Source organism: Rana temporaria, chromosome 11, assembly GCF_905171775.1.
Source record: "Rana temporaria chromosome 11, aRanTem1.1, whole genome shotgun sequence".
Classification (NCBI taxonomy): Eukaryota; Metazoa; Chordata; class Amphibia; order Anura; family Ranidae; genus Rana; species Rana temporaria.
Window position 1 is genome coordinate 2028564 of NC_053499.1, and position 20998 is coordinate 2049561.

General features: G+C 50.1%; 1 protein-coding gene across 3 annotated transcripts in view; it reads left to right on the forward strand.

The window, feature by feature from the left end:
* SCUBE2 (signal peptide, CUB domain and EGF like domain containing 2) overlaps nucleotides 1-20998 on the forward strand; it is a gene marked incomplete at its 3' end in the record, with an annotated part of 109571 nt that overhangs the window by 50939 nt on the left and 37634 nt on the right. For all 3 annotated transcript variants that reach the window (XM_040327882.1, XM_040327883.1, XM_040327881.1), the window contains 4 exon segments: nucleotides 2368-2484; nucleotides 5665-5787; nucleotides 5950-6066; nucleotides 18823-18945. In XM_040327882.1, coding sequence (XP_040183816.1) covers nucleotides 2368-2484; nucleotides 5665-5787; nucleotides 5950-6066; nucleotides 18823-18945 — 480 coding nt within the window.

A 20998-nucleotide genomic window follows, 5' to 3' on the forward strand; every position in this document is an offset into this window, starting at 1 on the left:
CATAGTCAGAGGCAGAGGAACAGGATCAGGAAACCAGAAATCAGCATAGTCAGAGGAACAGGATCAGGAAACCAGAAATCAGCATAGTCAGAGGCAGAGGAACAGGATCAGGAAACTAGAAATCAGCATAGGCAATGGAACAGGATCAGGAAACCAGAAATCAGCATAGTCAGAGGCAGAGGAACAGGATCAGGAAACCAGAAATCAGCATGGGCAGAGGAACAGGATCAGGAAACCAGAAATCAGCATAGGCAGAGGAACAGGAAACCAGAAATCAGCATAGTCAGAGGAACAGGATCAGGAAACCAGAAATCAGCATAGTCAGAGGAACAGGATCAGGAAACCAGAAATCAGCATAGTCAGAGGCAGAGGAACAGGATCAGGAAACCAGAAATCAGCATAGGCAGAGGCAGAGGAACAGGATCAGGAAATCAGCAGAGGCAGAGGAACAGGATCAGGAAACCAGAAATCAGCATAGGCAGAGGAACAGGATCAGGAAACCAGAAATCAGCATAGGCAGAGGAACAGGAAACCAGAAATCAGCATAGTCAGAGGAACAGGATCAGGAAACCAGAAATCAGCATAGTCAGAGGAACAGGATCAGGAAACCAGAAATCAGCATAGGCAGAGGCAGAGGAACAGGATCAGGAAACCAGAAATCAGCATAGGCAGAGGAACAGGATCAGGAAACCAGAAATCAGCATAGGCAGAGGCAGAGGAACAGGATCAGGAAACCAGAAATCAGCATAGGCAGAGGAACAGGATCAGGAAACCAGAAATCAGCATAGTCAGAGGCAGAGGAACAGGAACCAGAAAGGACGTCAGCCGGGCAAAGTCTTTCACAGGAACACAGCCGAGACACCCCAGATGTGTTGACCAGGCAAAGGCAGAAAAGGAATGAATAAGGCAGTTTAAATAGCCATAAGGGGCTGGCTGTAGGCGGGACTGATTAGCAGGTAATGATCACCAGGTGAGCCACTGTGGAAACAATAAGTGCTGACAAATATCCGACAGTTGAGATACCTGAGCACAGAGAAGAGAGCTGCTGAGGGCCCAGCCCTGACAATCAAAGAGTATGTTGAAGTCCAAAAATGGGCTCAATGGATATACAGTGGAACCTCGGGTTGCGAGTAACGCAGTTAATGAGCGTTTCACAATAGGAGCAGGATTCAGGCCAAAGCGGTGTGCAGTAACGCATTTTGGCCTGAGGTGGGGGGCGCCGCCGGAGCTGAACGGCGCTGATCACAGCCAATCTGCTCCGTTTGAAAATGCTCGGAAAGACACAGAAATACTCAGTTTCCAAGGTTTGCTGAGGTGTCCTTGGGCCTTTTCAGGCCATTTTCGAGGCTCTCCGTCACCCCCCCCCACCTCTGGCTGCATGCGGTATTGCACGCCATTGAAGTCAATGCGGAACAAATTATTTTAGTTTCCATTGACTTCAATGGTGAAACTCGCTTTGATGTGCGAGTACCTTGGATTATGAGCATTCTCCTGGAACGGATTATGCTCGTAATCCGAGGTTCCACTGTAGTGTCAATGTAGATCACCAAGACGGGGGCCCAAGGTTGCTCCATACTTTAGCGTCAACGCGTTTCGTAAGATAGACTTGCTTCTTCAGGACTGATTGGGTGGGTGCTGAGGGGGCGATAAATGATCAGGGGGGCCCGGACAACAATGTCATCTCAAAGGAAGGAAAGGGAGATAGAAGATACTCCGGGGGAGGGGGGGGTTCTGTATACAGCAAAGTGAGGTATGTAGACAGGGCTGGACTGGGACAAAAATTTGGCCCTGGACTTCTTCCAGACTGGCCCACTTTGACAGGTCTCTCCCATGGCTGCCGGGGGAACTCCCGCACCCCCCTGCTTCTTTGTTCCCCCCAGGTGAGCGCTGCAGGGAGGGAGAGGAGGCGAGTGCTGCGGGAAGGGAGAGACAGAGGAGCGGAGGGGGGCGGCAGTCCGCTGTCACTGAAGCCGGCCCACTGAGCCATCGGCCCACCGGGAAACTCCCTGTGGTCCCAATGGCCAGTCCAATGGCATGTAGATCCCAATGGCTGGCATATAGAGTGGCTCATACCGGAGGAAAGGTCCCCATAGATAGGCTACTAAGCACCATTAAGCCAAGTGGTCCTTGGGCCCCTTTCCCACTTGTGCGACTTGTCCTGCGATTTGGGACTGCAAAGTCGTACCCCATGATTTCCAATGAGTACCGTTCACATCTGTGCAACTTGTGGGGGGGGAGGGATATAGTAATTAGGGGAGGTAAAATGTAAACGGGTTAAACTTCTGCAATAGTTGGATGGTTTTTGATTTTTCTGCCGTACAAACTTTGAAGAGCGATCCTGACCCGCTTGCCTTGCTTCCTCTGCAGAGACGTGCGCTGTGAATAACGGAGGGTGTGATCGCACGTGCCGGGACACATCGACTGGCGTTCGCTGCAGCTGCCCCGTGGGATTCACGTTGCAGTTCGATGGCAAGACCTGTAAAGGTGGGTTGGAGGCGGCGCTGGGAGAGGTGGGATTGCGCAATGGGAGGGGGAAGGTTTTAGGCGCGGTGGAGCGTGTGCCAGGCTGAGCCGGAAACCATCGGGAAGGGATGAGTTATGACGATGGTTTTGGCTGAAGCAGCGGCAGGCTCCGTATTTCTCTCTCAGCTCAGGCGTCTCTTAAAGTAAAATTATTATAAAAATATTGTCTGAAAAGCATTTTTGATGCAACTTAAAAATTTGGGCTTGCTTTATCTGTGGATTTTCTCTCTGTTGCTGAGATAAAAGGAGTTACAGGATAAGTGCTCAACTTGTGGCCCTCCAGCTGTTGTGTTGTCCCATCATGCCTCTGCCTTTGTGAGACATGCTTGCATTGGTGTCACTAGGGTTGGTGTCTCCCCACCCGGTGCGGGAAAACATGGTGTCACCCCCCCCCCCCCCAAATATAGTCACCCCTCAATACAGACCCTCCATCAGTGCAGACCCCCCTCACAATAAACCACACCACTCCATCAGAGCAGACCCCCCCCCCGGAATAAACCACCCCCCTCCATCCGTGCAAACCCCCCTCCATCAGTGCAGACCCCCCTCAAGATAACCCCCCTTCAATAAGTGCAGACCCCCCTCTGGATAAACCACCCCCATCAGTGAAGACCCACCCCCCTCCATCAGTGCAGACCCCCCTCACTATAAACCACACCACTCCATCAGAGCAGCCCCCCCCTCCCCGGGAATAAACCACCCCCCTCCATCCGTGCAAACCCCCCCTCCATCAGTGCAGACCCCCCTCAAGATAACCCCCCCCCCCCAATAAGTGCAGACCCCCCTCTGGATAAACCACCCCCCATCAGTGTAGACCCACCCCCCTCCATCAGTGCAGACCCCCCTCACAATAAACCACACCACTTCATCAGAGCAGACCCCCCAGGAATAAACCACCCCCCTCCATCCGTGCAAACCCCCCTCCATCAGTGCAGACCCCCCTCAAGATAACCACCCCCAATAAGTGCAGACCCCCCTCTGGATAAACCATCCCCCATCAGTGTAGACCCACCCCCCTCCATCAGTGCACACCCACCCTCAGGATAAACCCCCCTCCTCAATAAGTGCAGGCCCCCCCTCAGGATAAACCACCGCCCTCCATCAGTGCAGACCCCCCTCAGGATATCCCCCCAATAAGTGCAGACCCGCCTCATGTTAACTTCCCCAATAAGTGCAGGTCCCCCTCAGGTTAACCCCCCCCCTGCACCTGGGCGGCAGGCAGAGAAGGCGCCCGTGTGCAGCCACCCGGAGACTGTCACTCTTTGGGCGGCGCGCCTGTATATAGGGATAGGGCAGCGGCAGTGAGAGTGAGGAGTCTCTCAGATAGGGATAGCGTGGTGCCGGTACGCTGCGGCTGAAGAGCCCTGCCTCCAGGACCCTCCACTACACCCGGGATGGTGTCACCCTTCTGAGGGTGTCACCCGGGTGCGAGACACACCCCCCAACCCCTGGCAACGCCACTGCATGCTTGTAACTGTCATCCTTGCAATGCCTCATGGGACTTGTAGTTCCGCAACAGCTGGAGGCCCACAGGTTGAGCACCCATGAGTTACAGGATAGGGCATGCATGCCTGTCCCAGTCCATCAAGATACTTCTTCTGTATCAGCACAGGGTCACTTTTACCCAATATCTCACCTGTAGAAGCAGAATTTGTATACCTACCTTTTCAGTGACCCCCCCCCCCCCCGTATTGAAAGCCACCATAACCCTGCTCTCTAGCTGCTGAGAGTATTGAACTGTTGCATACCCCCCCCCCCCCGCACTGGCAACTGTGGTTCTTCCCACTGACTCGTTCATCCTATAGTGTCCTACAAGATGGCAGGAGGAAGCACAATGGTTGGCAGGGAGAGCAAGTACTCTGCATACCCTGAAGCGGGTAGGAGCCGAGGATTTCCAATACAGGAACTGCCAAAAAGGTAAGTATATAAGTGTTTCCTTTACAGGTGACCCATTGGGTAAAAGGGTCATTCAGTGTCTGCTCACAACAATGCTGGGGGTTGTTATTGCATCCACTGGCACCAATTCTGGGGGTTATTATTGCATCCAGTGACACCAATGTTGGGGGTTATTGTTGTATCCACTGACACCAATGTTGAGGGTTATTATTGCATTCGCTGACATCAATGTTGGGAGTTATTATTGCATCCACTGGCACCAATGTTGGGGGTTATTATTGCATCCACTGGTACCAATGTTGAGGGTTATTATTGCATTCGCTGACATCAATGTTGGGAGTTATTATTGCATCCACTGGCACCAATGTTGGGGGTTATTATTGCATCCACTGGTACCAATGTTGGGGGTTATTATTGCATCCAGTGACACCAATGTTTTGGGTTTTTTATTGCATCCACTGGTACCAATGTTGGGAGTTATTATTGTATCCACTGACACCAATGTTGGGGGTTATTATTGCATCCACTGACACCAATGTTGGGGGTTATTATTAGGCCCACTGACACCAATGCTGGGGGTTATTATTAAGCCCACTGACACCAATGCTGGGGGTTATTATTGCATTTGCTGACATCAATGTTGGGAGTTATTATTGCATCCACTGGCACCAATGCTGGGGGTTATTATTGCATTCGCTGACATCAATGTTGGGAGTTATTATTGTATCCACTGGTACCAATGTTGGGGGTTATTATTGTATCCACTGGTACCAATGTTGGGGGTTATTATTGCACCCACTGGTACCAATGTTGGGGGTTATTATTGCATCCACTGGCACAAATGTTGCGGGTTATTATTGCATCCACTAGCACTAGTGTTTGGGGTTATTATTGCACCCACTGGCACCAATGTTGGGGGTTATTATTGCACCCACTGGCACAAATGTTGGGGGTTATTATTGCATCCACTGGCACAAATGTTGGGGGCTATTATTGCACCGACTGGCACCAATGCTGGGGGTTATTATTGTACTCCAACTTCTTCAGTGTGTTTTGCAACTGAGGCCTCTCAGTCAATATTAAATTTTTGCATGACTTAAAATTCCATCTCCTCCCCCTTTCCGGCCCTCTATTCTGCTCGGAGCCCCCCCTCAGTCCCCTCAGCCCCCCGGCACTCACCTCTTTAAGAAAAAATGATGCAGATGTAAAATTTGCAGAAATATTCCTGGTTTTCTCTTATTACAGACGTGGATGAATGCCAGAGCAACAATGGCGGATGCGACCACTTCTGCCGCAATACCGTGGGGAGCTTTGACTGCAGCTGCAGAGCCGGGTACAAGTTACTGACTGACGAGAAGTCCTGCCAAGGTAGGGAGACATGGTGGGCAGCGCCAGCCTTGTGCTATTGTAACACGTCTGAGGAGAATGGAGTCTGAGGGGTAACCTCTGCTGAGGCCTTTCATGGCCTTGATACCTGCCATCTGTATATTACTAATTTGGACATTTTTATCTTTCTCATGCTGACCACAGATGTTGATGAGTGTTCCTTCGAGCGGACGTGTGACCACACCTGCATCAATTACCCAGGGTCCTTTGCCTGCATTTGTGACAAAGGTTACACCCTCTACGGATTGACGCATTGCGGTGGTGAGTACCTCTTGGGGGAGGGGAAGGTAACCACCAAGGGGGGCGCTGGCCTCAGGTGATACACAGAGGTGAGACACATTTTTCTACATAAGTTGTACTTTTTTATCTGTAGGACTCTTCTTCTCTGCATCTCTTCAAAGTGCAGAAATTATACAGCCCCTGACAGCCTTCATAAGCCCCCCAAGCCTTCATAAGCCCCCCAAGCCTTCATAAGCCCCCCAAGCCTTCAAAAGCCCCCCAAGCCTTCATAAGCCCCCCAAGCCTTCATAAGCCCCCCAAGCCTTCATAAGCCCCCCAAGCCTTCATACAGCCCCCGCAAATCTTCATACAGCCTCCTTCAAGCCTTCATACAACCCCTGCCAGCCTTCATACAGCCTCCTCCAAGCTACCAGCCTTCATAAGCCCCCCAAGCCTTCATAAGCCCCCCAAGCCTTCATAAGCCTCCCAAGTCTTCATACAGCCTCCCAAGTCTTCATACAGCCTCCCAAGTCTTCATACAGCCTCCCAAGTCTTCATACAGCCTCCCAAGTCTTCATACAGCCTCCCAAGTCTTCATACAGCCTCCCAAGTCTTCATACAGCCTCCCAAGTCTTCATACAGCCTCCCAAGTCTTCATACAGCCTCCCAAGTCTTCATACAGCCTCCCAAGTCTTCATACAGCCTCCCAAGCCTTCATACAGCCTCCCAAGTCTTCATACAGCCTCCCAAGCCTTCATACAGCCTCCCAAGCCTTCATACAGCCTCCCAAGCCTTCATACAGCCTCCCAAGCCTTCATACAGCCTCCCAAGCCTTCATACAGCCTCCCAAGTCTTCATACAGCCTCCCAAGTCTTCATACAGCCTCCCAAGTCTTCATACAGCCTCCCAAGTCTTCATACAGCCTCCCAAGTCTTCATACAGCCTCCCAAGTCTTCATACAGCCTCCCAAGTCTTCATACAGCCTCCCAAGCCTTCATACAGCCTCCTCCAAGCCTTCATACAGCCTCCTCCAAGCTGCCAGCCTTCATAAGCCCCCCAAGCCTTCATGCAGCCCCCCCCAAGCCTTCATGCAGCCCCCCCCAAGCCTTCATGCAGCCCCCTCCAAGCCTTCATGCAGCCCCCTCCAAGCCTTCATGCAGCCCCCTCCAAGCCTTCATGCAGCCCCCTCCAAGCCTTCATGCAGCCCCCTCCAAGCCTTCATGCAGCCCCCTCCAAGCCTTCATGCAGCCCCCTCCAAGCCTTCATGCAGCCCCCTCCAAGCCTTCATGCAGCCCCCGCCAGCCTTCATGCAGCCCCCGCCAGCCTTCATACAGCCTCCCAAGCCTTCGTATGGCCCCCACCAGCATTTATACAGCCCCTGCCGAGTCTTCATATAACCCTCGCCAGCCTTCATACAGCCTCGTCCCCTCTTCCTGCAGCCCCTGAAAGCTGTCATACAGCCTCCTCTTCATCCACTCATTCCAGCCTTCATATAGCCCCCTCAATTTCAATCAGCCTCCCCCTTCTTCATACAGCCCCCCCCCCTTCTTCATACAGCCCTCCCTGCCCTCATTTACACTTAGGGATTGATATAACTGGAGAGTGCAGAATCTGGTGCAGCTGTGCATGGGAGCCAATCAGCTTCAAACTTCAGCTTCTTCAGTGAAGCTTTGGCAACAAAACCTGGAATCTGATTGGTTGCTGCACCTGATTTCGCACTCTAAAGTTTTAGTGACTCCCCCCCCCCCCCCCCCCCCCCCCATATTCTCCCGGCTCCTGAGTGTGCATACTACCGGAATGTGGTTTCCTCTCAACTGCAAGATGCTTTATAAGGGTTATTTGCTGCTGTTGGGGACATTTAGGTACATTGGGCGTATCTGTGCGGCGGCGTAACGTATCCGATTTACGTTACGCCGCCGCAAGTTTTTCAGGCAAGTGCTTTATTCACAAAGCACTTGCCTGTAAAGTTGCGGCGGCGGCGTAGCGTAAATCACCCGGCGGAATTCAAATTCGGCGGGTAGGGGGGCGTGTATCATTTAAATGAAGCGCGTCCCTGCGCCGAACGAACTGCGCATGCGCCGTCCCTAAAATTTCCCAGTGTGCATTGCTCCAAATGACGTCGCAAGGGCGTCATTGGTTTTGACGTGAACGTAAATGACGTCCAGCCCCATTCACGGACGACTTGCGCAAACGACGTAACTTTTTTAAATTTGGACGCAGAAAACGACGGCCATACTTTACATTGGCTGCGCCTCATATAGCAGGGGCAACTTTACGCCGGGAAAAGCCTAACGTAAACGTCGTAACTTTACTGCGTCGGCCGCGCGTACGTTCGGGAATTCACGTATCTAGCTAATTTGCATACTCGACGCGGAAATCGACGGAAGCGCCACCTAGCGGGGGGAAAAAAAATGCAGTTTAGATCCGACGGCGTAAGAGACTTACGCCTGTCGGATCTAAAGAATATCTATGCGTAACTGATTCTAAGAATCAGGCGCATAGATACGACGGGTCGGATTAGGACTTACGACGGCGTACATGGCGCTGTGCCGTCGTAAGTCCTTTCTGAATCTGGCCCTTAGGAGCCGGGAGCCAGCGGGAGAGGTCAAGCAATTGAAAGGAAAAGCAACCTCAGGTCCCTGAACAGGAAAAGCGCCATGCACGCCGCGGATCTGGGAGGCGACGTTTGTTCGGGGGCGATCGGCCGGACAGCGGACCTGTTGGGATTTCCTGTGCAGGCAAAGCCCAGGATCACTAAAAATGTGAACGTTGAGATTCTTGCGTTAGCCCAACCGTGACCGGTTCTCTTTACAGCAAATAGTTTTCCAGCATTGGCCGTGCAATGATTTATTTTCCTTTTTAGCTGGGAGTCTCTCTTCAGGAGGTGTGTATGGGGGAGGGGGGGCTCGTTACCCGTCCTCGCTGGATCTTCCCGGCAGCGGTGCGATGAGTAAACGTTTGCTATTAATACCCCGCCGTGACTGTTTGCTGAATGACTGTACAGAGTCTCCATTATACGAGGGCGAGCCGCGTTCTGCACAACCCCTCCCCCACCTAACCCCCTTCCTGGGGCTTATTCACACCTCCTGATTATGGGTGTAGGGTGCCACCCCTTCCTTTGTGATGTCATCAGTGGGGGGGAGGGGATTCATCTAAACGTGTCGATGAGTTCATTTGTAGCCACGTCTCTATTTCGTGATCTCTTTGGCCCAGATTCTCGTAGAATCGCGTAAAACTGGGCGGGCGTAACGTATCTGATTTACGTTGCGCTGCCGCAAGTTTTACAGGCAAGTGCTTTATTCTCAAAGAACTTGCCTGTAAAGTTGCGGCGGCGTAGCGTAAATTCACCTGGCGCAAGCCCGCCTAATTCAAATTAGCCGGGTAGGGGGCGTGAAGCATTTAAATTAAGCGCGTTCCCGCGCCGAACGTACTGCGCATGCGCCGTCCGAGGAATATCCCAGGGTGCATTGCTCCAAATGACGTCGTTGGTTTCGACGTGAAGGTAAATGGCGTCCAGCCCCATTCACGGACGACTTACGCAAACGACGTAAATGTTTTAATTTCGACGCGGGAACGACGGCCATACTTAACATTGGCTGCGCCTCATATAGCAGGGGCAACTTTACGCCGGGACAAGCCTAACGTAAACGTCGTAACTTCACTGCGTCGGCCGCGCGTACGTTCGGGAATTCGCATATCTAGCTAATTTTCATACTCGACGGGGAAAACGACACCTAGAGGGCAAAAAAAAAATTGCATTTACGATCCGACGGCGTAAGAGCCTTACCTTTACGCCTGTCGGATCTAATGGATATCTATGCGTAACTGATTCTAAGAATCAGGCGCATAGATACGACGGCCCAGATTAGGACTTACGACGGCGTACATGGCGTTGCGCCGTCGTAAGCCCTTTCAGAATCTGGGCCTTTATTTGTAGCAGAATTAGCGGCTGTTCAGTCGCAGAGCGCAAAATTATTTTTCCAGCATTGCGGATCCTGAAAGGGATACATTTTATTTTTTTAACAAGAGAGAAGAGAGAAAGGGATACATTTTTACATTGCCGTGCCCAGGAATTTCTTTCGCAGATAATAGATGGAGGAACGCCTCTTACGGGTCACCAGTGGCGGCCGGTGGTAATTTTTTTGGGGGGGTGGCAGCAAACAGTACCCCCCCCCCCCCCCTCGGTCGGTCCCCCCTATCAATGGTGGTCATCGCTTCTCCTGGCCTTCAACGACGGCTTCCCTTGCTCGGTGGCGGCGGCGGCTTTCCCTTCCCCCCTGCTCTCCACGAGCATTGCAGCGCCTTCCGTTTCCTCCCTCCTCCTTGGCAGCTAATTGGGACTCCTATTTTTTCGGCCAATTGGAAAACGGGTCTCGGACCTGGCACGGTCCTTTAGCTGCCTAAAGGTCCGGGTCTTAAGTGGTTAATGAGCAAGTTTGTCACGCCCGGGATAAAATGGTTTCACCACAAAGCGAAGTGTCACGGGCGCAGCAATGTAGACTCCTCCAGCCGCCATGGAAATATGGACTTGGCGGTGGTGGCAAGGTGGGAGTGGTAAAAATGGGCATTTTTTTATCTAGTGTTTACCCTTTCGTCTTCCAGGACAGCCCTGTAGATGTAGCTCCTCCCTCCGGGACAGGAAACACAATCACCCCCAATCATAAAAGGCGGTCCTCCAGGTCCTCTCCTCAGTTTTTTGTGTTTCCTGCCGGACGGGAGGAGATACAATCAGGGAACGTGTTTGTTTGTTTTTTATGTGAGAGAACCTACCTCAGCCTTCAGCACTCCTCTGGCCCTAGGGGTAGAGAGCGTAGCTGGAGTCTCCTCCGCCGTGAGCTCGGCGAGAGTCGGACCCCGTTGACGGTGGAATCCATCCCCTGTAGTGATCCGGGTGGCGTGGCCGCGAGGGTGAGAGACGCCATCGATTCGGCGCGCCGCTTCCGGTATTCGATGAGGGGGCGGGTTCCATGCGTTCCAAAGAGAGGAAGGAGTATTCTCGGCGGAAGCGCGTCATCAGGGGGCGCCCGGAAGTATCGTTCCTGCTTCAAAAAAGGGCGCGGAGGAGACTCGAAGGACCCGGCGCTGGTGTTTGTTCAGGGAGACTGAAAACGATTACACCGGACCATGGAGGCAGCAGCGGCTATTTCCGATCCTGGTCCAGCAGGCACCGGTACCTCTCAGGTAAGGCCTGGTGACGGCACATGGCTTACTCTGATAGGTAGGGGATTTTTACCCCAGATACCCCCCCCCTAGGTGGTGAACCTGTTTGGTGGAGGTTTTTTCTTTTGCACCTTCTAGGAACCTTGTCACAGTGGTGAATGAAGGTTTAGCTGGTTGTAATGTGGTCAAACTGTGTTGTTTATTTTAACAGGTCAAGGCCCATGATAAGAACCAGCCTCCTAGGAAGAAATGTGCAGTGTGTGGGACAAAGCTAAGTTCTAATTGGGATAAGCCTTTATGTCCTGACTGTGTTAATAGCTTGGTTAAAGAAAGTTCGTTAACCACTTGTAACCAAATGTTATCATCTTTTAAAGATGAGATGGCATCCACATTCCAGTCGTTTAAGGGACTGATTGATAGGATGCAGGTTCCAGCCCCGTCCCTAACTAGGGCCTCTAGTACTCCTTCCTTACAAGTTCAGGAGGAAGAGGAGGAAATTAGAGACAGAACTCCCAGATCAGTTGTTTCCTCTCAGGCAGGTTCAGCATCTGAATCAGAGGGAGAGGAGGATTCCTCCAGGGCGGCCAGATACAAATTGTCATTGGATGATGTGGGGGATCTCCTGAATGCCATCTATGACACTTTAGATATCCAGGAGGAACAGGTTCAGCTCTCACGGCATGACCTCATGTATCAGGGGAATGCGACCAGAACCAAAGTTTTTCCGGTTCATAAGTCTTTGATTGATATGATTCTGCGAGAGTGGGAACAACCTGAAAGAAGACCCTTTTTTTCAGGCAGCCTCAAACGTAGGTTTCCATTCGAATCAGATGTGTCTCATCCGTGGAACAAGGTTCCTAGACTGGATGCCCCTTTAGCCAAGGTCTCCAGGAGGACAGATTTGGCATTTGATGACCTAGGTTCCCTTAGGGACCCAATGGACAAAAGGGGGGACCTACTTTTGAAAAGAGCTTGGGACGCCTCTGCGATCAGTTTAAAACCAGCTCTATCGGCTACTTGTGTAGCAAGAAACTTAGAGTGTTGGCTCACCCAGTTACAGGCACACATCTTGGCCGGTACCTCTAGACAAGAACTTTTAAAATCTTTTCCACTCTTGTTCAAGGCAGTGGGTTTTCTAGCTGACGCCTCAGAGGAGTCAGTAAAGTTGGCTGCCAGGTCAGCAGCCTTGGTCAATGCAGCCAGAAGATCAGTATGGCTAAAAACTTGGACGGGAGATGCCGCCTCAAAATTAAAATTGTGTGGTCTTCCGTTTTCAGGAGATCACCTTTTTGGACCCGGCCTCCAAGAGGCTTTAGAACGTACTCAGGACAGGAAGAAGGCCTTTCCTGAGAAAAAGAAAAAAGCCGAAGGAAAGAGTTTTTTTCGTGGCTTCAGGGGTTCAAACTTTTGGCAAAACCAGAAAAAGGAAGGCCAACCCAAGAAGCATTGGGCAGGCCACAAGGGGCGTGGTAGAGGAGGAATCCTGTTTAATCCTCCTCAACCCCCCCCAAAACCGCAATGACTCCTGTGTCCCCGTGGGAGGAAGGTTGGGGCAGTTCCTCCCACAATGGACCAAGGCAACCTCAAGCCCGTTCATTCTAAATTTAATAGAGAACGGATACAAACTGGAGTTTGCGTCACTGCCTCAATGGAACTTCAGGGTGACTCATCCACCCAGAGAAAAGGCAAAAGCAGAAGCTCTCATGCTGTCACTAGGAGAATTAGTGGATCAGAGAGTTCTAATTCCGGTACCCCTGGAGGAGCAGGGACAGGGAGTATATTCCCATGTCTTCATAGTAAAGAAACCGTCAGGGAAGTTCAGGATGATCCTGAACCTTCGGCCCCTGAACAGATTTGTAAAGTACAAAAGGTTCAGGATGGAGTCGATCTTTACAGTTGCAAGATGTCTGTTCCCGGGGTGTTACATGGCGACCCTGGATCTCAGGGATGCTTATCTGCACATCCCTATACATCCAGATTACCAGAAATTTCTCAGGGTAGCAGTGAGGACAACTTTAGGGATTCAACACTTCCAGTTCCAAGCTCTGCCCTTTGGTCTATCCTCGTCTCCGAGAATTTTTACCAAGGTTCTGGCAGAAGCTCTTGCCCCTCTCAGAGATCAAGCTATCACGGTAATCCCATATCTGGACGATCTACTGTTTGTAGCCAGATCGGCTCAACAGTTAGGGAAGGATTTACTGGTGGCACAGGAATATCTCTCCTCACTCGGGTGGATAATCAACCGGGACAAATCCCAGTTGGTGCCATCCCAGGAAGTGGTTTACCTGGGGTACAGGATATCTTCGGTAAGGAGAAAAATTTATCTCCCCGAGGAAAAGGTTATCAAAGTAAGTCAGGCCGTTGCCCAACTACAGTCCAATCAGTGGATTTCAATCAGAGAGGTAATGAGAGTCCTGGGGTTCATGACATCCTGCTTCCCTGCAGTTCCCTGGGCAAGACATCATCAACGCCCATTACAGGAACTTATGCTCCGTCTCTGGAGCGGCCAAAGTCAAGATTTAGAGTCGCTGATTCCAATCTCAGCCAAAGTAAAAAGGAAGTTGTGGTGGTGGCGAAGACATCACAACCTGAGCAAGGGTCTAGACTGGTCCTTCCCGGTGGAAGTAATAGTGACTACGGACGCAAGTGCCTGGGGCTGGGGAGCCCATCTAGGGGAAGCAGTAGCCCAGGGAGCATGGTCTCCAGTGGAGGCAAGTCGTTCCTCCAACCAAAGAGAACTGTTAGCAATTCTAAGAACCATAGAGTCATTTCAGGGAAAGTTGGTAGGACATCACCTGCAAGTTCGTTCGGACAACGCAGCGGCTGTTGCGTACCTGAACAAGCAGGGGGGGACAAGAAGTCCGGCTTTGCAAGAAATATCCAACAAAATCCTCTCCTGGGCGGAGACCAACTTGTTTTCGCTGACAGCAGTTCACCTAAAGGGTACTCAAAACTCTCTGGCAGATTATTTAAGTCGCCAGCCAGTGAAACAGGACGAATGGTCCCTGAACGAAGAAGTATTTGCTCAGATAACACAAAGGTGGGGTCTTCCGGAAATAGATCTTTTTGCCTCAGAAAAGAACAGGAAAGTAACCCAGTTCTTCTCAATAGATCCCAGAGATCAGGCCTTAAGGATAGACGCATTTTCCAATCCTTGGAGGTTCAACATTTGCTACGCCTTCCCCCCAGTAAGGATGATAGCAGCAGTGCTCCAGAAATTTCGGTTGGAGGCGACAGACTTGATTTTGATCGCGCCTTGGTGGCCAAAGAGGCCTTGGTTCGCAATCCTGAAGGAACTATGCATTTTTCCTCCATTTCCCCTTCCAGTCCGGAAGGATCTGATCTCGCAGGGTCCAATCCTACACCCACAGATAGACAGATTGAGTCTAACTGCGTGGTATCTGAGGAAGAGTTATTGAGAGCAGAGGGTTTCTCAGAGAAAGTAATAAACACCCTATTACAGTGCAGAAAGCCAGTTACAAGAGCAATCTATGCAAAATTTTGGAAAAGATTTTGTTCCTGGATGAGAGAACATGAGTTAGATCATCCAGGTATTCCAGCCATTCTGGATTTTTTGCAGGCTGGGGTAGATCTGGGTCTCTCCCCTAGCACTCTAAAGGTACAGGTAGCAGCCCTGAGTGTCTTCTTGCAGTGTTCCCTTCAGCAGAATTCATACGTTAGGAGTTTTTTCAAGGCCTTATCAAGATCTAGGCCAGTGAGGGTCTCGACCTGTCCTTCTTGGGATCTTTCATTGGTGCTCAGAGCACTCTCAGGCAAACCTTTTGAACCTCTGGAGAAATCCATCCTGAAATGGGTCACACTTAAAACGGTCCTCTTGGTGGCAGTGACCTCAGCCAGACGGGTGAGTGAGCTACAGGCTCTTTCAATCTTGGAGCCTTTTTTGTTGATTTTTGATGATAGGATTATTTTGAAAACAGACCCCAGTTTTCTTCCTAAAGTTGTGTCCAAGTTCCATAGGACACAGGACATTGTCCTTCCTTCTTTTTGTTCCACCTCAGAATCAGAGGGAGCACCCCAAAACTTACTAGATGTTAGGAGGTGCCTTTTAGTTTACTTAGAAGCTTCCAAAGAGTTTAGGAAGAGTGATTCCCTTTTTGTTAATTTTTCAGGTAGTAAGAAGGGTCATAAGGCATCAAAATCCTCTATTGCCAGATGGATCAGAATGGCAATAGAGAAAGCTTATGAGTTAGAGGGCCTACAAGCCCCATTTGTTAAAGCACACTCGACTAGAGCAGTTTCGAGTTCATGGGCCGAGAGGGGCGGAGCCTCACCAGAAGAGATTTGCAAGGCGGCAACGTGGTCAAGTTATACTACCTTCGCCAAGCATTATCGCCTGGACTTGATGTCTGAGAAGGATCAGGCATTTGGTAGGAGGGTCCTCCAAGCAGTAACCCCACCCTGATAAGTAAGTTTCTTGTCTATCATCTACAGGGCTGTCCTGGAAGACGAAAGGGTAAAACCGAAGTTAGGCTTACCGGTAACTCTGTTTTCAAGAGTCTTCCAGGACAGCCTGGCTTCCCACCCGGTGTATATTATTCTAAACTGGAAATGGAAGTTTGCACTAACGATATGTTGGTAAGATTATGTTTTTCAGAGTCCGTCAGGAATTCTTGGTTGAACTGAGGAGAGGACCTGGAGGACCGCCTTTTATGATTGGGGGTGATTGTGTTTCCTGTCCCGGAGGGAGGAGCTACATCTACAGGGCTGTCCTGGAAGACTCTTGAAAACAGAGTTACCGGTAAGCCTAACTTCGGTTTTTGTCCCTTTATTGGTCATGGGGGGACCAGGGGGGGGGGGGGGGGGTGGACTTGGCTCCAGAATAAAGATTGGCATTTCCATATTGTACATAAAGAAATATTTATTTTAATTTAATAAGATTTGTTGCAAAGTGTTCCAGGAAATGATCATAAATGACCATAAACGGTTAAACCTCCCGCCTCCCACCCTCTTTAGAAATAAAGTGTCGGTGTGACCGCATTGCAGACTCCTGCGGCACGGCGTCTAAACCGCGAGTGAAATCATAAAAATGCCAAAAATATAAGTTTCTTAATGCCAAGTGGTTCCTTGCGGCGGGCGGATCTCCCCGGGTTGTGGCACTTCGCTCCGCTGTCCTCCCCGGCCAGATGGAAAATCTTCGCCTACGTGAGAGGGCCGATTGTTGACGGGGGGCCGGCGGCTCCCTCCGCGGCACAGACCAGGAGCCCAAAATACTCCCTGAACTTTTCGCTTAGAATCCAGCGGCGTGGAAACTTGGCGCAGGACGGTCCCCGCGGAGAAGGAGCCCCGTTATATATCCTCCTTTTATAGAAGAAACTGAGAGTCCCGGGATTCCCAGGTATGGGAGCAGAAAGGGAATTCTGGGTAAAAAATGCCCCCCCCCCCCTCCCTCATACGGCCCCCCCAGGTGTCATACTGCCCCCCTCCTTCATACAGCCCCAGCTGTCATACAGCCCCTCTCCTTCGTACAGCCCCCACCCTCCTTTATACAGCCCCCCTCCTTCATACAGCCCCCCCAGCTGTCATACAGCTCCCCTTCTTCATACAGCCCCCCAGCTGTCATACAGCCACCCTCCTTCATACGGCCCCCCTCCTTCGTACAGCCCCCCCAGTTGTCACACAGCTCCCCTCCTTCATACAGCCTCCCACCTCCTTCATACAGCCCCCCAGCTGTCATACAGCCACCCTCCTTCATACGGCCCCCCTCCTTCGTACAGCCCCCCCAGTTGTCACACAGCTCCCCTCCTTCATACAGCCTCCCACCTCCTTCATACAGCCCCCCAGCTGTCATACAGCTCCCCTCCTTCATACAGCCTCCCACCTCCTTCACACAGCCCCCAGCTGTCATACAGCCCCCCCATCCTTCATACAGCCTCCACCCTCCTTCACACAGCCCCCAGCTGTCATACAGCCCCCCTCCTTCATACAGCCTCCACCCTCCTTCATGCAGACCCCCCAGCTGTCATACAGCCCTCCTCCTTCAGACAGCCCCCCCATCCTTCATACAGCCTCCTTCATACAGCCCCCCAGCTGTCATACAGCCCCCCCATCCTACATACAGCCTCCACCCTCCTTCATACAGACCCCCCAGCTGTCAAACATCCCCCCTCCTTCATACAGCCCCCCTTCATACAGCTCCCTCTCCTTCATACAGCCTCCCACCTCCTCCGTACAACCCCCCAGCTGTCTTACACCCCTCCTTCATACAGCTCCCCCAGCTGTCATACAGCTCCCCCAGCTGTCATACAGCTCCCCCAGCTGTCATACAGCCCCCCCAGCTGTCATACAGCCTCCACCCTCCTTCATACAACCCCCCTCCTTCATACAGCCCCCCCCCCCCAGGTGTTTGCACCCACTTCCGGGCATAGACTCCCGCAGAGGTCACGCCATTCCCCCCCCCCCACTATCTTCTGGGAAACACACAGGTCCCAGAAGACAGCAGGGACCCGTGAGGACGCAAAGTGCGACTCGCACATGCGCAGTAGGGAACCGGGAAGTGAAGCCCCAACGCTTCACTTCCTGATTCCCTCACCGAGGATGGCGGCGAGGGCAGCCGAGAGCCGAGCGGTTTGATCGGCTTCGGCTGCCGACATCGCGGGGCACCCTGGACAGGTAAGTGTAAAAAATGTGTGTAAAAAAATAATAAAATAATAAAAAAAAAAATTTAAATAACTACAAAAATAAAATGTAAACAATAACTACAAAAATAAAATTGTAGAAAATAATAAAATAAAAAATGTAAACAATAACTACAAAAATAAAATTGTAGAAAATAGTAAAATAAAATAAAAAATGTAAACAATAACTACAAAAATAAAATTGTAGAAAATAATAAAATAACAATTAAAAAAAAAATACAAAAATAAAATGGTAAAAAATAACTACAAAAATAAAATTGTAAAAAATAATAAAATAAAAAACTTCTGAGACCGTCCACTGCCCTACTGGCACCAATCTCTGCTCTACTCTCACATTCCACGGCTCTTCTGATAGACACGCATGTGAGTTTGTGCTCTGGGGGGCACACCCTAATACAATAGACTGCGCACACCAATGCTCACTGTGTTCCTTCAGGAAAGGAAGGGGCAAGTAAATTACATATTTACCAGCCCCTTCCCCCCACTCTCTATCCTGAAACATCCCCCTGTGTGCGTGCAGCAGCTTCCGGGAGGAGGGAGAGGGAAGCCGAAGCTCTGCAGGGGAAAGGGGCACACAGCGGCGGCCCAGACAGCAGATCGAAGGGGCACATGTGCTAGGACCATTCCCCCCCTGTAGTGAACCCTGAGGGAGAAAGAGAAGGAGAAGCCCCCTTCATCACTGCAGGGGGAGGAAAAGGAGGATCGGTGTCTGCAGTAAGACAGTACAGCCGGCCATCCTGCTCAACAGGTGCCTGGGCCCCCCTTTTGAACTGATGGGTCCTCCTTTTGAACTGATGGGTCCTCCTTTTGAACTGATGGGTCCTGGGCCCCTCTTTCGAACTGATGGGGCCCGGGCCCCTCTTTCGAACTGATGGGGCCTGGGCCCAGCACAGGAGGGCAGGCCATACTGCCTTATCAGCGGCCCTGTGGACGAGGACTCAGATTTCTGATGGTTTCTCTATTTTACTTCTTTTGTTTTTAGACATCAACGAATGCAGCATCAACAATGGCGGCTGCGAGCATACCTGCGTCAACACGGTGGGCGATTATTACTGCCAGTGCCCCCCGCGCTACAAGTTACACTGGAATCGCAAGGACTGCGTTGGTAAGATATCTCCCCCCACCCCCCCCCCCTGGTCCAGAGGCTCCGCCCTCTTCTACACCGCTGACAGACTGGGGTCAATTCAATAAAAAAAAGTGATGACTTTATCGCTCGCGCCGTTGCGCCAGTCTGCTTTTCTGTGCTTCCGATTCCTGTAGAATGATCACATGCGTGATCAGTCACATGGAGTCTCTAAAGACTGGCTGCACAAGAGTCGCTAGCAGAGAGGACACCCACAGGTAGACCACCCCACTCACCCAATGGGGCACGGGCCTGGTACAGCAGTACTGCCCCCTTCCCTCCTATCGGCAGCCTTGCCTGTACCTACTCCGAAACGCGTTGGATAAAATTTGGGGTAACTACTAGTGTAAATAAAACTTTAAATATATGCCTAGGAAAAATGTAAAAAAATGCAGTACACCATTTCTGCTGACCTGTTGTTGGGGCCCGCTATGGCAGTACTGCCCCTCCCCTACCCCCATCAGCAGCCCTGCTTGGATCCGTCCCCCGAAACACATTGTCTACATTACATGAACTACTAGCGTGAATAAACACGGGATCTTCAAAGTGTATGCTTTGGTAAAAAAAAAGATATGCATTATACCCATCGCCAGGACACGGTCACTCAGCGCCCAGGGCAAGGATGCCAAATAGACACGTGAAATTTGTTTTGTTACGAATTCGTTTTTTATCGAATTTTGACAAATTCTTTAATTCGAATATTTGAAAATGTGTTAATTCGAATATTTGTAAATTTGTAAATTCGAATATTTGTAAATTCAAAAATTCGTAAATCTGATTTAATAACTAACTAATAATAACTTGACTATTACTAAATATTAAATTGTAGGTATTTCCTTTCAAACTTGGCTGTTAGTGAACCTAACGAATATGGGCCAGATTCACGTACCTGGGCGTATCTTTAGTTGGGCATAGCGTATCCTATTTACGCTACGCCACCGCAACTTAGACAGGCAAGTGCAGTATTCACAAAGCACTTGCTCCGTAAGTTGCGGCGGCGTAGCGTAAATGGGACGGCGTAAGCCCGAGTAATTCAAATTTGGAAGAGGTGGGCGTGTTGCATTCAAATGAGCCGTGACCCCACGTAAATGACGCACCTAACGAACGGCGCATGCTCAGTATCACGTTGAATTTACACCCTAAGATACGGCAGGCCCAATGCCTGTGACGTGAACGTAACCTCCGCACAGCCCCATTCACGTACGACTTGCATAAACAACGTAAAAAGATACGCTTGCCGACGTCCATACTTTGCATTGGCTGCGCCTCATATAGCAGGGGTAACTTTACACCGGACGTAAGCCTAACGTAAACGGCGTAGCGGGCGCAAGTACGTTCGTGAATCAGCGTATCTACCTAATTTACATATTCAACGCGTAAATCTACGAAAGCGCCCCTTGCAAGCGTAAATATGCACCCAAGATACGACGGCGTAGGAGACTTAAGCCGCTCGTATCTTGGCCAAATCTATGCGTAACTGATTCTAAGAATCAGGCGCTATGAATTTATCCGAAGTTACGAATTATCCGAAAAATAACGAAATGCTGTATCTAAACAAATGGAATGGAATTAATTAGTAATAATAAATAACAAAATAATAATACGTTTTTAATATTATTTATTATTATTAATTTGTTATTATTATTATTTATTATTAATTTGTTACATTTCATTTGTTTAGATGCAGCATCCGTTATTTCGGATCATTCGTAACTTTGGATAAATTGGTATTCGTTACTTTCACTAACAGCCAAATTTGAAAGGGAATTCAGATACCTATAATTTAATAGTTATTATTAGTACGTTAGTTCTTTCGAATTATTGGATTTTCTTTCTTATTTTCGAATTTACAAATTTATGGATTTTCTAATTTACGATTTTTTTGAATTTACGAAATGCGATCATAACAAAATTATTATCATTATTTATTAATTAGTTCTGTTCCATTTGTTTATATGCGGCATTCATTATTTCAGATAATTCTTAACTTTGGATAAGTTCGTATTTGTTACAATCACTAACGGCCAAATTTGAA